The sequence below is a fragment of the Stigmatopora argus genome, chromosome 10, assembly GCF_051989625.1.
Source record: "Stigmatopora argus isolate UIUO_Sarg chromosome 10, RoL_Sarg_1.0, whole genome shotgun sequence".
NCBI classification, from domain to species: Eukaryota; Metazoa; Chordata; class Actinopteri; order Syngnathiformes; family Syngnathidae; genus Stigmatopora; species Stigmatopora argus.
Window position 1 is genome coordinate 1,818,754 of NC_135396.1, and position 16,499 is coordinate 1,835,252.

Consider the following 16,499-nt stretch of genomic DNA (forward strand, 5'->3'; position numbering starts at 1 on the left):
TTGTGCTCTGTGTGAACGTAAAGTAGGTACCTAAATTATTATTATTATTTCGTATGCTCACATTCATGATTCACCCTAACATTAGCGAGTGAAATATATCCATAGTATTCTTAATTTTTTGTGGGCCAAGTTGCATGAGTAGACAACAGGAGCGCCCGGTTCCCAGCACCGCAATCGCATGCATACGACGCTGTAAGAAATTGCCACTGTTTTGAGAAAACACATAGGTCATTGTGACATAGTACACATGCTGAGACCACAGCACACACAGCGTGTCAAAGGAAAATTACCATCGTAGCGACTAAAGTACGTTGACGTTAAATATATCCATAAAAGAGAAGCAGACGAATGACACAATTCCACGTTTCCAATATTTAACGAATACAAAGGTCAGCCGTTAAAATACCACAAATGTTCTTTATTAGTATTTTGCACATATGCTTCATGAATGCAACTATCTGTGTTTAAGGGTATTATTAGTGGAAATTATGTATGTTTCATGAAGATCAACAGTGTCAAATCATAAATAACTTGTTCCAAAGGTGCAACAGTCAACGATTATGTTAACCTTACCTAACCTGAGTCTGCTAAGCATGCTGTAACAGAATGTAGATTAACATAATAACCTGAGCTACTCTTCTAATACCCAGGCCAAAATGTGTCCAGGTGTGTCAATTGGGCGATCTAAATTCACGTCGTGAAGAGTGCCTACAAATTACCGAGCTAGACTTTAGCCACTGCACCATTTAACCTCATTAACTAGATTAACCAAGAGTCTGGCCTTCATGGGCTTTGTTAATCATTATTTAGCTGTACAGTCTCACTGCTCACGTTTAGACAACTAAAGTGACTAAAGATCAGAAAGATTTCGCAAGCCACGTGGCCTATTTTTGGCTGAAACTACTTGCAAAATCTGTGTGGTGGTATCATGCACAAAAGCCCCCTTGCAGTATGATGGAATAACGTCATTATTTGGCTTACAAAACGCGACCAATGACCCACGAAGTTTGGTCTAGATTCTCGGGACGTCTTTAGACTCTGCTCGCTACATAGCTAGGCCACGTGGGTCATGACCTGAAAATGTACAGGCGCACGGTGACATTATTTAGGTCATTAATTCAATAAATTAATTCAATATATACAGGTACAAAAGCAAAGTTGTCGAAAAGGTGGTAAAATAACAACCAGGGTTTAAGACCCATAGATAAATTGGTCATCTAGTATTCGATTATGGCACATGTGTCAAAGTGGCGGCCCGGGGGCCAAATCTGGCCCGCCGCATCATTTTGTGTGGCCCGGGACAGTAAATCATGAGGGCCGACTTTCTGTTTTAGGATCAAATTAAAATGAAGAGTATAGATGTCTATTGAATTTCCTGATTTTCCCCCTTTTAAATCAATAAATGTCATTTTTTTAATCCATTTTTTCTGTTTGTAGTTCAAAAATTATTTTGTAAAATCTAAAAATATATATTTAAAAAAAGATAAAATAAACATTGTTTTAGATCTATAAAAAACTGAATATTCAGGGCTTTTAATCCAGTTCTTTTAATCCATTTATTTTAAAAAAATCTAAATATTATATCTAAAATGGTCCGGCCCACATGAGATCTGTTCACCATTAATGTGGCCTGCCAACCAAACTGGGTTTGACACCCCTGGATTATGGCATGAAAATCGTGTAATTGCACAAAGTACAATACAAACATAGATGGTATTGCTGCGGACAGAACGTGCAGGCGCTGTACTTGCCGCCTTACAAAATATTTCCCTTTCAGAGGAAAGGATAGCACCTGTGTGTAAGGCAACGGCAAAAGAGATGTTTTATGCTTTCGCCGCTGGAATGGTGACAGAAATTCTTGCTGTCCGGAAAGTAATTTACATCCTGCTGATGTTGACGTCACCGAGTCCTTAGTCATCCGATAGTGCAAAGTTAAAGTCATATCCCATTTATTTTGGAGTGTGTGTATGTAATACGCAAAGGTAGATAAAGGCCAGGCATGTTCTGGAAATTTTCCCTAGGCTTTTTGTGTAAAACAGGTCTAAGACAGAGAGGTCTAAGACCTTGCATGGGGGATTGGTCTGTGGGTGTGTAAAAAGGGCAAAGTGGTCAGGTACTTGCATAATAAGTAACGCCACATTTGATGTGACCTTATGGAAAAATCCAAAGTCACATGCATGTATTAAAAAAGCTTTACGGCTATTATACACAGAGAATATGTCAAGAAAGTATTTATTTATATTTCATTGCTATTCGTAAAAGCCGAAACAGATGCAAAAATGCAATGCATCGCATGTTATTTAGTTCCTTGTTATTATGACCTGTCAAGATGTTTTCAAGAACACTTGAAGTTTCAAGGAATGCAATTTGTTTAGATTTTTTTTCCCTTACTGTAACTTGTATTACTATTAATTCTTTGGTAAAGAAGCAAAGATTATGGTATCGTTTATCTTCATTTTCATGAATGACTGAAATTGCTGTCCACCATGTTAGTGTGGACAACTGCATCATTTGATTGATCGTCTATCATTTGGTATTTGTTTGACGGAGACAGTGGGGGGACTAGGGTTCAAATCCAGGTCGGACCACCTGTGTGGAATTTGCATGTTCAGTCCGGGCCGGCGTGGGTTTTCTCCAGGTACTCCGGTTTTCCTCCCACATTCCAAAGACATGCATGGTAAGATGATTGGACACTCTAAATTGCCCCTAGCTATGAGTGATTGGTTGTTTGTCTCATCGTGGCCTGTGATTGGCTGACCACTAATTCAGGGTGTCCCCCGCCTCTGGCCCAAAGTCAGCTGGGATATGCTCCAGCACCCCCATCGGTCCTAGTGAAGATAAAGCGGTTCAGAAAATGAGATGAGACATGAATAGGACGATGTATAGAAAATCGAAACTTTTTTTTGTTTTGGTTTCAATAGCATTTCATAATGATCCGGACTCATCTGCAATGTCAACAAGTGTAAGACCACAAGACTTCATAACGCAGGTTGTGGTGGGCCATGAAGGAACTTCACATGTTTACACTTCGTGTTTCCCAGCAGCGATCGCGCTCGGAGCTCTTACCGGCAGCGAAGCGTGCCAAGCGGGGTTAAACGTGCACGCTGTCAGCCCATCCGGCAATCGGGAGACGGTTAACAAACACAAACAAACACGCACACACAACACATACAATCCCGGATCAACTTTCTTTTTAGTGTACACAATGCTGGCGCCAGACGTAAAAAAAAAACGAGTAGCTAAAAAAAAAGTTATGTAACTCGGGTCTGGAACTCCCAACAGTAGCCCGAGTTAGCTTCCGAGCTAACTAAGCACTTGTCGGGCTTGATTGACTCACCTCCGTCTTGGTTATGCGATGTCGGGCTAGTTTGACGACGGCGAAGTTTCCCTTGCCCAAAGTGCGCTCGATGTCGTAGAAGCCCACGCGGACGGGACCCCGAAGCAGCGGTTTCTGGTTGCTGTCAGCCATGACCATGCTGTTCTCGAGCGGAGGGCGAAGAGGGGTAGACCCGCACGAGCAGGAGCACACGTTGGGGGGGGAGCTGGCGGCGGTGGCGGTGGTGGTGGTGGTGGTGCTGGCGTGCGGGGATCGCTCACTCGGGCTTCCTCGAGCTGTTGCAGATTAAAAAGCCAAACAAACCACGAACAGACGCCCCCTCCACCGCCACCACCGCCGCCGCCATTCGAAGCGTGTCCATCCAAAAAAAAAAAAACCGAACCCAAACCCAGACTTTAGTGGGCCGTCGGAAGCGGCGACACGAGGCGTCCCATTTTCTTTCTCTTTCTCAGGCGGGGAGGCTGCGATCTGTTCGGCCGCCTTCCTGCAGCCACAATGCCGCACTAATGTTCCAGATCGAGGTCCCCTCTATCAGTCAGCGCGCACGAGTTGACTCGCAAGGAGGCATCATGTTCTCCGCCTGACGTGCATTGACGTCAAAGCTATGGGGGTATTTGTACAGGGGGCGTGGCCACGCAGCCGCTCCACACTTCGGTGCCAATTGGTTGCCACGACAACCAGACCCACCTCCTACGTCAACCGGTAACATAGCTATTCCGAAATGCGTGTTTTGTGTGTGTAGATCTTGCACACGGTAACTTTTTTTGGGGGGTAGAATGCTTGTTTGTTTTGCGAGACCTTAATCTGCCATTTTGCTCGCGTGGGTTTAAAGTGCAGGGGAAACAATAGAAACATTATTTGAATGTAATTATGTGAATTAATTCGGTAGGTGGTAGTGTACGGATTCGTGGGAGGTATTACGCTAACTTATAGTATTACACAGAGATTCACAATGTTATACGTATTGTGAAAACGTCCTGACAACAAACTGAACTATTTCGTTTTATCAACCAAAACGTCCTGGTCTGCTGCATAACAGCGTCACTCCGTGGACATATGATGTAGTTGCAACTACGTCATCCGTTTTCTACTCGGTTTATATGCGTATTTTGGCATTTTGGGGGATTAAAATAAATAAGTAAACACAACTTATTCCATAACGACCCTGTCACATACATAAGCTTTACATTTTGGGTCGCATTTCACTTCACATACATAATTATACATTTTTATACAAATAAATGACAAATGAATAAACTGCAAATAAAAACAACCGCATGCAATTTAATGAATAAAACCAAATAAAATCTGGGTATAGCTTCCTACACCACTCTAAACTCAACCTTGATTTTTTTTTAAATTTCATACTAGTATTTATCATGACAATAACAGTCCAATTCCTTTAAACTGGTAGGATTAACTAACTAACTAACTCTAAATTGGGCAACAATCAATTCAATGCCTCCTTAGCAAAAAAACACCAAACAAAGCAATTCACTACATAAACAGGGGATAGGCTCCAGCACCCCCTGCAAGGAAGACGCCTAATATACTCACGCGACCAACCTAAACGTCAACTTTTAACGTTCTGGTCTCCCACCGAACGGTGGTCTACACGTAGGCCGGGCTGTGCTCCAAAGGCCCCCGCTGTCACGCAACGACTTCCTGAATGTAAGAGTTCCAGATGTGCTTTTGGCATTTCCTGTCGACCATTCTCCAAGAACATACTTAGCCTCTCCTTGACTGCGCCGTTTCCAGCTTTCCACGACACCGGCTGACCCAAACGGCACTCATCGAGTCACATAAATCGGAGGGGATCGAACACGTTCATGAGAGTGAGCGACTCACGACGTGTGGAAAAATTCCCTAGAGGACTGTTCAGTGTCATCAAAGTTTATCGAATTGTCAGGTGGAAGTGGGAAATCTGCAGTTTTTTAGCATTGCGGGCATCGCTGAGCTTTTTCGGGTCGAAGAAAAGGCCCGTCGGTCCTGCAGAATTGTTTTATTGGATGAATATTATAGCCTTTGCATGGAAAAAAAAAAGTCTTAACCAAATATAGTCGCGGTGCATTTGCAGGCAAGCTGACAAGTTGGAATATTTGGGTTAATCACGTCCTCTTTGAAATCAAAACTGTTGTTACATAACTTGACAGAATTGACAGATAAGAAAGGACAATGTAAACCACTTGAAGTAAAATGAATAAAGTTAAAACATCTGTTATTGCATAACCTAGCTCATTCATTCCAGATATTATTGGTCCCTGGTTCAGGGTTAGATGAATAGCAGGGTATTTTTTAGTTTAAAAAAACAAAAAACATAATATTGTATCAATTATATTGACTCACGGGCGTTCTGGCATGCAAGTTTTTAAAATTATGAGATATTTTTCATTTACCAACACATCGGTCAAACATATTTTTTTTCAAATGTGCAAATTTTCCTTTGGGAATGCAGAATTTATGACATAATTCACATGAAGGGCAAAGTTATTGTTCCATACTTGTATTCCAATACTTCTGTACATGTATCTTAAGTATAATTAACAGTCACAAGTCTTATTTTGTTCCTCGCAAAAAGCCAATAAGTGCACCCACATGTTCAGGTATCCTGCACCAGACATGTGGGATATGAATGCTACTAGTTAGCGGCATTTTTGAGCAGGTGCTAGCCATAAATCTCATTTTCAACCCATCCTGGTTTGGGGCGATGGTGTCCACCGTGAGGCCCGCTGGTCTCGTAGATGTCGTTACTCACGAAGCCGCTCTCCCTGTCCGTCAATAAAACGTTCTCGTAATTATTCCACTGCGGCTCCCTGGAAGGGGAATGGGGGTATTTTGTTTTGAAATCTGCCGGTAGGGTGCCGTCGGCGTCGCGGTGGGACAGTTTTGTGATGTCGCTGAAAGCGTAGGGTCCTTGAATGGGGCACGATAGCGCTTCCGTGGGCATCCAAGGTTTGGCTTGGCTGGGGGAGGCTTTGTTGTCTGACTTCCTCCTGAAAGCAAATGACTGTTATTACGATGAAGGGGCAAATTGTGAAGAGATCGCTTTGTTACGTACGTACATTATTGTCACAAAATTGCCATCACAACGCTGTCTAAAACTGTGCTACTGGTGTGTGTGTGTGTATGTTTGTGTGTGTTTGCGTGTGCGTGTGTGTGGGAGTGTGTGTGTGAGAGTGTGTGTGTGTGGGTGTGTGTGTGGGGGAGTGTGTGGGAGTGTGTGTGTGTGTGATTGGCTGAGTGTGTGAATATATGTAGGAGTGTGTGAGAGTGTGTGTGAGAGTGTGTGAGTGTGTGTTTGAGAATATGTGTGTGTGAGAGAGTGTGTGTGTGAGTGGGTGTGAGAGTGTGTGTCTGTGTGAGAGTGTGTGTGAGAGTGTGCGAGTGTGTGAGTGTGTGTGAGAGTGTGCATTGTGTGTGTGAGTGTGTGTGAGAGAGAGTGAGAGTGTGTGTGAGAGTGTGCATTGTGTGTGGGAGTGTGTGAGAGTGTGTTTGAGAATGTGTGTGTGTGGGAGTGTGTGTGTGTGTGTGATCATTTACCTTCAACCTGCACAAGGGGCTAATGATGGAAATTAGTCCTCGGCTACAATAATTACATACAAATGTTCATTAACATGAATATAAATATGTTCATTAATATGTGCTGTCCCTTATTAAATAAATCAAACTCAAATTCAAACATGTGATAGTGACGCCAGTGTTGAGAAGATGAGTAACAGAACTCATTTTCTTTTCTTCCCTTCCAATATAGCAATCAAAAAATGATAACTGTGATCTATGTATCTTCTATTGGCTGCTTGTACACAATGACAGAAAGAACTATGCTAATTTACATGATATTTTGGAATATGTCTTTACATTCGGTTAGGACTGCTATGTTTTGATGGAAGATTTTATGTTGAAATACAATAAAATGTTTGATTGTATTTTGTTTTCTGTCCGTTTTAAAATGACCAAAAGCACTCTGCATTTTGTTGGGAGCATTGAGGAAAATTAGGAATGTGTAATTAAAACCCTGTGATTAAAAAATGAATATTTTTGCGTTTTGCTGTCATACCGTTGAGCTTGTTTGTAGCAGAAAAAGCCAGAAACTGCAAGCAGGAGGAGGAGGAGAGCCGGAATGGTTGCATACAGGATGTAGGGAATATACAGGCTGCTGTCAGAAAAAGACACTAAAAAAGAAAGATTTAGTTAGTTTATTTAAAAATATAAATGGCATCAAGAAATAATCTTCTAACCTGATGACTCAGGAATTCCTTCTTTCATCGTTTTGCCACTTTTTGTTGAAAAGTATAGATTTGGCGTCACGGTTGGAACTGTTTGAAAAAGAAACAAACTGATTGTTGTATTGGTTTAAAATAAAATAATACATGAATGTCTCAAGTAACACGTCTTTTTTATTCAGTGCTTGTTTTGACGTAATTATTGGCAGACAAAATAATAAATGCTCCATATCATATAGTTCTAATGGTATAAGTAACAGATTAGACAAAAAAATTGCAATGCTAAATACAAGATTGGATTGACAACCTTTTTAAATATCTTAAAAATTAAGAAAAATACAGCATGAACGAATATCAAGTTTTAGACACCACTGTAATTTGTCCGTTTGTTTTCAAACGCGTCTTTTGAAACTAGATATGTTTGATGTTGTACCTGCATGTGGTGCGTTTCCTTTCCCCGCCTCTGTAAATACTGACGCTTTTTCTGAAAATATGAACAAATGATTGACTTCACATGTTGTATATTTACACACGTGTACAGAAAATAACACTTTGAAAGCTTTACACTACAAATAAATACTGGGAAAGTGTAAGAAATACAAAAGCATGTGATGCCAGATAGTTCGTTTAAAAAAAAAATTAATAGCACAATGGTGGGCACTGTTTTCAGGATTCAGACCTTAATTTTAAGCAGGAATAGGTGATTTTTCAGGCTTACCTTTCGGATATTTGCAGACATAGTTGTTCTTGGTGTTGCAGTTGTCGTCATTCCACTGAAACAGGAAGTGACCTTCCTCATCCGGCGCGGAGGGTTGGTAGTAAAGAACCCCGCACATTTCGCCGCCACAGGAAGGCTCATCCCAGTGCCAGTTCCTAAAATGCACATGTTTCGACTCATTTAATTCATCAAAAGCAGCATTAAAAATAATCTAATCTTCAAAATTATTTTTTAAATGTAATTTATGATGTGTTTTAATGGGCCCTGATGAATTTGATTGTGTTTAAAAATAAGAGAAACATGAAACAAGGCAAAGGACCACGGTCGCATTCATTTTTTTTGGCCGGGAGCCGAATACGGCTCGAGAGCCACGTGTTCACCAATCCTGGTCTATAGACAAAAAAATATTTTGACTTTGTTTTAGCCAATTTATAACATAAGTCGTTTGATATGAAGCCAACTAAAGCAAATATCTGTAGTGTCTATATATTTTTTTTCTTATTTTAAGGCACAGGTGTCAAAGTGGCGGCCCAGGGGCCAAATCTGGGCCGCCGCATCATTTTGTGTGGCCCGGGAAAGTAAATCATGAGTGCCGACTTTCTGTTTTAGGATCAAATTAAAATGAAGAGTATAGATGTATATTAAATTTCCTGATTTTCCCCCTTTTAAATCAATAATTGTCATTTTTTAATCCATTTTTTCTGTCTATTTAGTTCAAAAATCAGTTTGTAAAATCTAAAAATATATTTAAAAAAAGCTAAAATAAACATTGTTTTAGATTTATAAAAAACTGAATATTCAGGGCTTTTAATCCATTTAAAAAAATCTAAATATTATATCTAAAATGGTCCAGCCCACGTGAAATCAAGTTGACGTTAAAGCGGCCCGCGAACCAACCCGAGTCTGACACCCTTGCTTTAAGGCTTTTTGGTTAACATTTTTGTCAATACCAAATGTGTCTTCTCAAACTAAATTTAACAGCATGTTTTTTTTTCCTTCTGGTGGAATAATTTATTGTATTCTTACAAAAACCTTTCAGTTTCCCGTTTTAAACTGCCACGACTAACTGGATATCCTCCCAGGAATGACTCATTTAAACTAATAATCTTTTTTATTTCGACACAGGCTATATTCCAATAATTTTCCTTTCTAAAGTCTGTGGTTATCAATCTTCAAGCGACAGTGGAAAGATCAGCGTGGCCCAAACGAGAAGATTTTACGAAGGCAATAGACCAGAAATGAACGCAACCTGAACTTGGCCTTGCTCCCGTCCAACCAGAAGTACTGCGAGGGGCATCCGGGGTTAGCATTCCCCGTCCTGAAGCGCTGAGGTCCGCGTCGAAGTCCGATCCAGAAGTCTCCGTCGGCCGCGTGGAGCTGCTGGATGAACCTCTCGATCAGTCGCTGCTCGCTTTCCGTTTCGATGCTCAGCAATTCGCCGCCGTCCGCCCGGCACGCCTGCCTGGCGTCCTGGAAGGTTAGCCTGCCCCGGCTGTCCTGGAAGTAGGACACCTTGTAGCACGGACGTCCCGTCCCCCGCCGGCAGATCCGTTGGCCTGGATATAAACGTCGAGCGTTAATAGAGCAGAACAACAGATCGACTGTTGTCTTGAGACTTCAACAGCGGTCACATGGTCGCAAAATTAGACGCCGATGGGGTTGTATTGCACTCAGTCGATACATTCAACCATCAGGAGAAAAATGGGAAAAGAACTGTTTAATCTTTGAACCGGGTTTCTAAGGTTTGACCAGTGGCGGGCTGTCACGGCCTTCAAGCCCTTCTCTGCTGGCCTAAGAAATATCTGAATCATACATTATATTTTGTCCATCAATACTCATTTTATGATTCCAAATGGTCTGTTAGCTTCCTTTCATTGATTTCCCCCCTGGTTGCACTGCTTCCAGATATGTGTTTTCATATTGAAGCATTTAACCAATCACATTTCAGCCATTATTTGTTGCCAGGGTCAGAAATCGGCCTCAAGGCCTTCACAATCAGTTCTGCAGGCTCTGCTGCATTAAACAAGCGTCGATAAGACTGTTGCTTTAACCAATCAGAATTCGATTTGGTGACACCAAGTCTTCTCGCAGGCGTAGGGATACGTCATCGCTTTTACCAACTATGATTGGCTAGTGATAGAGGGGACTAGCCAGAGCTACCAAACTGTATCTGGAGCGAGCTGCACAAGCAAATATATTGTTGTGTTGATTTAATAGCGGTTTTGTCAACCCGCAATGGCTGAAGGAGGAGAAGAAATGGTTTTGTTTGCAGATTTACTGTCATAGCCATTTTCAAGACAGACTTTTCAAGAAAAAAAAAGCTGGACATCATTAAGAAAGGTCAGACAACTCCAAAGCAAGCAAATCTGTCATAACCAGGAACGAACATTTTCAGCACTAAATCGAATAAAAACGTATGCCAGAAATATAACAGGTCAGGCTCGACTTTCAGAATTAGCTTCGATGCCGATGGAAAAGAAGGAAGAAAGAAAGGAGGATGGATATTGTGTACAGTTCAAAAGGATTTTTGGTGAGTAAAATATGGCTATATTCCGAAATAATATTTCAATTGTGGGCCAAGTTCTGATATCTGAAAAGCTCCAGTGTTTGTATTTAATCACTAAATGCTGCTAGGAAGTGGATTTTACCCCATTTTAGTGCAATTTTTTGCCATTTCGCCATTGACGTCCTTCGCTGTCAATCACCCCCCTGGCCCGGTTGTAATGTCTGAAAAGCTCCAGTATTTGTATTTAATCATTAAATGCTGCTAGGAAGTGTATTTTACCCCATTTTTGTGCATTGATTTATTGATTATTTTTTATGTGTCGCAGCTGTAGCTGCAGTAGAGGTTTTATAGCCATAAAATAGTTTTTGAGGGTTGGATTGATTCGTTGAAGGAGCTATGAGAAAATGCACGGACCGCCACTGGGTTTGACAATATAGATTGCTGTTTGGTGGTCTAAATAAACTACACTGTTTAATAGTCACTCTTAGGTCATTATTGTCTGAGGACGTATTAGTCGGGCCTGATCATGGCAGTCCCGATAAGCATATAAAGGGACACTTACCTTGGCTTTGAAGGTACATGCAGTACTGTGCTTTAAGGATAAAAAAAATAAAGAGCAACATGGTCATTTATTTTAGCCTCTGTGTGCTCGTGTACATTCGGATGTCAATACCGTCGCAGATAAGACATTTCACTCTGTCCAGATTTGATAGCTGGAGATGAATGACCTAAAATGGCCAAGTGTAAGCCTTAAAAAATATATAGATTGTTTCCAAATAGTATCAGGAACATTGATGCGTTCCAATGCCGTTTGACGATAGTGCAGATTTTCCATTCTTGTTGTCGGAATTGTTCCGTTACCTGTTTTCTTGGAAAGTGAGATGAACTAAAATTTTATGCAGTGAGTGAACGTTAAGTTTATGATTGGATTTGAGTGTTTGGTTGGTAGTAACGACAACATTTGACTTTGTTTTTTGTTTTTGTGACAGTGAACTTGAAATAGTCGCCACCGTTTCCTGAGGTCAACTTCACTCCAGCGTCAGTGACGGCTTAACACTTCTTTGAAATTGGATGTAAATATGGACATGGGAAGTTGGGAGGAGATGTTGTTCTTGAAATTTGGCTTGTGTTTCTTTTTAAAGATTTTTAGAGCTGTAAACACGAATTATTTTTCACCACACTTGAATCAGGTCAATGATTGGACACAAGACAATAATACAACAAGTGGCTATCTAATGCTACATGTATTTTTGGACTTATTGTTCCTGTAGCTGTGTTTAAAAAAACTGCAATACTGTTTTTAATGTATTGATTATTTATTGATCTGTTGTTATTTCTGCACTATAAGGTGAAAGCTTTAAATCTCATTCAACTTGTATAATGACAATAAAAGCATTCAATTCAATTCAAAAATCTTTCGTAATCAAATATTATGTCTGGATGGCTAATAAATGTGAGTGTCGTCATCTGCCTTTTTTTATTCATTCATTTTCTGAACTGCTTATTCTCACAAGGCTCGCGGGTGGTGCTGAAGCCTATCCTGACTTCAGGCACCCTGAATTTGGTGCTCAGCCAATTGCAGAGTGTAAAAAGACGGGCAACCAATCATAGCTAGAGGCAATTTAGTGTTCGACCAGCTAAGCATGCATGTTTCTGTAATGTGGGAGTTCATCGGAGCACCTGGAGAAAACCCACGCAGGCCCGAGGAGAACATGCAATCTCGACGCAGGTGGATTAACATGGATTTGAACCCAGGACCCCAATAAATCTACAAAAGGGTACTTGACATATCCTAAAAAGTTTGATTTAAAATGCACTAACTCAGGGGTGGGCAAACTATTCCACAAAGGGCTGCAGTGGGTGCGGGGGTTCTTTCATTCCAGGCTCTAAAGAGGAAACCTTTCCACAACTGTGGTATTTTGCAAGTGCAATCAGGGGATTGTAGTCAGGTGCTTCTTGTTTCAGCCCAACCTCCGATGCTTCAACTTTCTGTGCTGTAACAGTTGGAACAAAAATCTCTGCACCCACAGCGGCCCCAACTTCATGCCATACACCGGCAACCAATACCATCGGCAATAATAAATTTTTGCCTAAAACGGTGCAGCAACACATGTAGACAGTTAATATAACAATAGCCAATCATTAAGTTACCCCCCAAAATACATTAAAGTGTTCAACTTAATTTTCTTTTGTCAGTGGCAGATATTCATTCATTCATTTTCTGAACTGCTTTATCCTCACAAGGGGCACAGGGGGTGCTGGAGCCTATCCCCGGCTACTTTCGGGCACGAGGAGATGGACAACCATTCACTCTCACACTCATAGCTAGGGGCAATTTAGAGTGTCCAATCAGCCTACCATGCATGTTTTTCAGAATGTGGGAGGAAACTGGAGTACCCGGAGAAAACCCACGCAAGCCCGAGGAGAACATGCAATCTCGACAAAGGTGGATTGACCTGGATTTGAACCCGGGACCCCGGAGCTGTGATCCCGTCACGTTAACCACTCTCTCCACCGGGCTGCCATTCAATAACAACTCACTTAATAGATTTATGTGCATTTGCGAGAAATGTATCACCATCAATAACATGTGGGATTAATTATCAGAATTGGCACAATAACCACGCCCCCCCAAAACAATAACAACATCATTGTGAAGGAAACACTGCTTGCCTATGCAACTTTGCTCTTGTTTTTGGCTTCACACTTTAAGACTTTGCAACTTTATGATTGTTTTCATCTGTTTAACTTGGCCCCAAACATTAGATTTTTTTGATTTTTTTGATTTGTGGTCCTCTTTCCTTATTCCTGGCGTCAGGGAAGAGAAGATGTTTAGTCCAAGTGGAGATGGGACCTCCAGAACGAGAAGCCCAGAAGAAAACAACATGTGGCTGCTGATATTTTCCACATCACGTCGCCTGTTAATAATTACAACCCCGACGCGACTTTTTCTTCGGACTTTTCCTCATTTCACGTTTGAATTCCAGCAGTAAATCCGAAGTAAACACGCGTCCAAGTTGGGAAAAAAATAATGACCGATCGGAAGTGGAGGAAGAAGCCAAAAGCGTCGATTGACGTCTTACCATTGATTTTGGAAGCGAAGCCGTTGTGGAAGAGAAAAGCGACCAGCGGGCCGAACCACCTCACAAAATCCATCTCGACATGTTCACGTCTGCTGCCGTTTGCTTCTTGACTGAAAAAAGTGAGGAAAAACAAGCTTTTTTTGGACGGAACTCGTGACAAACGCACGCTGGGGCCGAGCAAGACTGAGCTGCGATTTCAGCGTTGGATGGAAAAGTGGGTCGTGCGCACGATTTGACGGAGGAGGAGTACAAGAGGAGGAGAGGGGGGCAAATGAGACCACCAGTCCCCCCTCTACTTGTCTAAAAGGAAACACACAGATTTTAGATTCATTCATTTTCTGAACCGGCTCGTGGGGGGTGCTAGAGCTGATCAGGGAGTGGACACCCTGAATCGGTGGCCAGCCAATCGCGGGGCATAAGGAGACAAAGGACAACCAATCATAGCTAAGGGCAATTTAGAGTTTTCATCAGCCTTCTCTGCATGTGGGAGGAAATCGGAGTACCTGGAGAAAACCCACCCAAGCCCAGGGAGAGCATGCAAACCTCACACAGTGACCTGGTATCAAACCCACGACCGCAGAGATGTGAGACCGACGCGTTAACCACTCGACTACCGGGCCGCTCCACTCCACATATTTATATTATGGAAATGTCTCATTTCATTTTCTGAACCGCTTTATCCTCACTAGGGTGGCAGGGGGTGCTGGAGCCTAGCTGACTGGGACACCCTGAATTGGTAGCCAGCCAATCGCAGGGCACAAGGAGACAAAGGACAACCAATCGTAGCTAAGGGCAATTTAGAGTGTTCAACCAGCCTTCACTGCATGTGGCAGGAAATTGGAGTACATGGAGAAAACCCACCCAAGCCCGGGGAGAACATGCAAACTCCACACAGTGAGGACAGACCTGGGATCAAACCCACGACTGTAGAGATGTGAGACGGACGCGTTAACCACTCACTACCGGGCCACCCACATATTTATATTATTATGGAAATGTCTCATTTCATTTTCTGAACCGCTTTATCGACACTAGGGTCACGGGCGGTGCTGGAGCCTAGCTGACTGGGACACCCTGAATTGGCAGCCAGCCAATCGCAGGGCACTACCAAACAAATAATCAATCACTTATAGCTAGGGGCAATTTAGAGTGTCCAATCAGCCTACAGTGCATGTCTTTGGAATGTGGGAGGAAACCGGAGTACCCGCAGAAAACCCACGCAGGCCCGGGGAGAACATGCAAACTCCACACAGGTGGACCGACCTGGATTTGAACCCAGGTCCCCCCAACGTGAGGCCGACGCGCGAACCACTCAATCACCGGGCCTTCCTTATGAAAATGTGTTTTTAATTATTATGTTTTAATCGTTTAACAATATTCTATTGACACATTCTCTCATTTAAAAAGGAAGCTACACTTAACCATTTTTTTAGAGGAAGTGCCTATTTTTGGTAATAAAAACAAAAACTATACTTAACCCTACAAAGGCCACAAAAAGAACATTTGCTCATCAGGTCTGACCTGAAAGGGTGCTGGAGCCTATCTCAGCTGACAGCAAAAAGCTGCATAGAATACCAAATATTGGATTACTGGGCAGTGATCATCTTCTCTTGAAAAATAAGAAACGTGTATTAAAAGTGCAACCGAGAGTTGAAGACATTTCCCCCCAAAAAATCATGCTGCAAAAAAACAGTAATCCAAACAGAGCATGTCACGAGAGAATAGAAGACATTTACTGTATATATTGAGCAGTGGGCAGGAAGGAATCCAGAGGAAAGACAGGAAAACCTTTTTTTTTTGTCCACTCCATACTTCCTGTTCACTGCTTTTCTTTGGTCTCTGGGTAGTGTGACTTCATTTCCAGAAATCAAGTGGGGAAAGTCTCCAAAATAGTCTGGAATTATATGGAAAAGACATTTCAATTCCGATTCCACCCATTTGCATGAAAACAAAGAAAGTCTCTTTTAATTCTTTCTGTGTTCGTCTATGTATGACAAATGCAACTCTTATTTATTTAATTATTATTATTTTTTAAATCCCAGTCAACACAGCCCACAACAGAAGCAAATCGCCGAAGATAATCTTTTCCAGGCTTGGCATAAAAGTTCTTTTTTATTTATTTATTTTTACTGTTTTTTTCCCTCTTCCTTGGCATGATTTGATTACAGAAATTTGGAGCAGAAACACACATCGCTGATTGTTGGCGCTTAATTGGTGGAATGTATCTCTAATTTTGTAGAGGAGCGCCAATGCAAAAATGTGCAGTTTTCTTAAAAACACATATATTTATTTTTAATATTTGGAGAAACAAGTAAACACAGCCACCACCATAATTATGCAGAATCATAACAATACAAATATACTAATATTAGCAAGAAAAATGAAAGGGGTAAAAAAAATTAAAATGAGAAAACTTTTCCAAAACCCTGATTTAAATCCAATTGAACATCTTTGGCAAGCTTTTTAAATGAGAAAACTTTTCCAAAACCCTGATTTAAATCCAATTGAACATCTGTGGAAAGCTTTTCTTCATGAGGAAATATTGCAAAAAAGAATGTCATCAAATCTAATCACCTGGCATACAATGATTTTATTTTATATTCATTTTTATTTTTAATATTTTTAATTTTGC

The 16,499-nt window shown here is 41.4% G+C and overlaps 2 protein-coding genes across 5 annotated transcripts in view; both read right to left on the reverse strand.

Annotated features, from left to right (window-relative positions):
- sik2b (salt-inducible kinase 2b) overlaps nucleotides 1-3,940 on the reverse strand; it is a 37,177-nt gene extending 33,237 nt beyond the window's left edge. For 3 of the 4 annotated variants that reach the window (XM_077610997.1, XM_077610995.1, XM_077610996.1), the window contains exon 1: nucleotides 3,338-3,939. In XM_077610997.1, the coding sequence (XP_077467123.1) occupies nucleotides 3,338-3,475 (138 nt within the window). In that variant the 5' untranslated portion in view covers nucleotides 3,476-3,939. Of the gene's footprint in view, nucleotides 1-3,337 lie in introns of all 4 variants that reach the window. The other variant, XM_077610994.1, reaches the window with a different exon arrangement.
- A 1,383-nt stretch (nucleotides 3,941-5,323) lies between these two features.
- On the reverse strand, nucleotides 5,324-14,075 carry laynb (layilin b). Its single transcript, XM_077611559.1, has 7 exons — nucleotides 13,868-14,075; nucleotides 9,528-9,834; nucleotides 8,279-8,433; nucleotides 7,994-8,044; nucleotides 7,576-7,653; nucleotides 7,395-7,509; nucleotides 5,324-6,330 (listed from the first exon to the last, which is right to left on the reverse strand). Exons 1-7 carry the CDS (start codon nucleotides 13,938-13,940, stop codon nucleotides 6,003-6,005), a joined length of 1,107 nt encoding a protein of 368 aa, XP_077467685.1. The 5' UTR covers nucleotides 13,941-14,075; the 3' UTR covers nucleotides 5,324-6,002.
- Nucleotides 14,076-16,499: the final 2,424 nt, after the last annotated feature.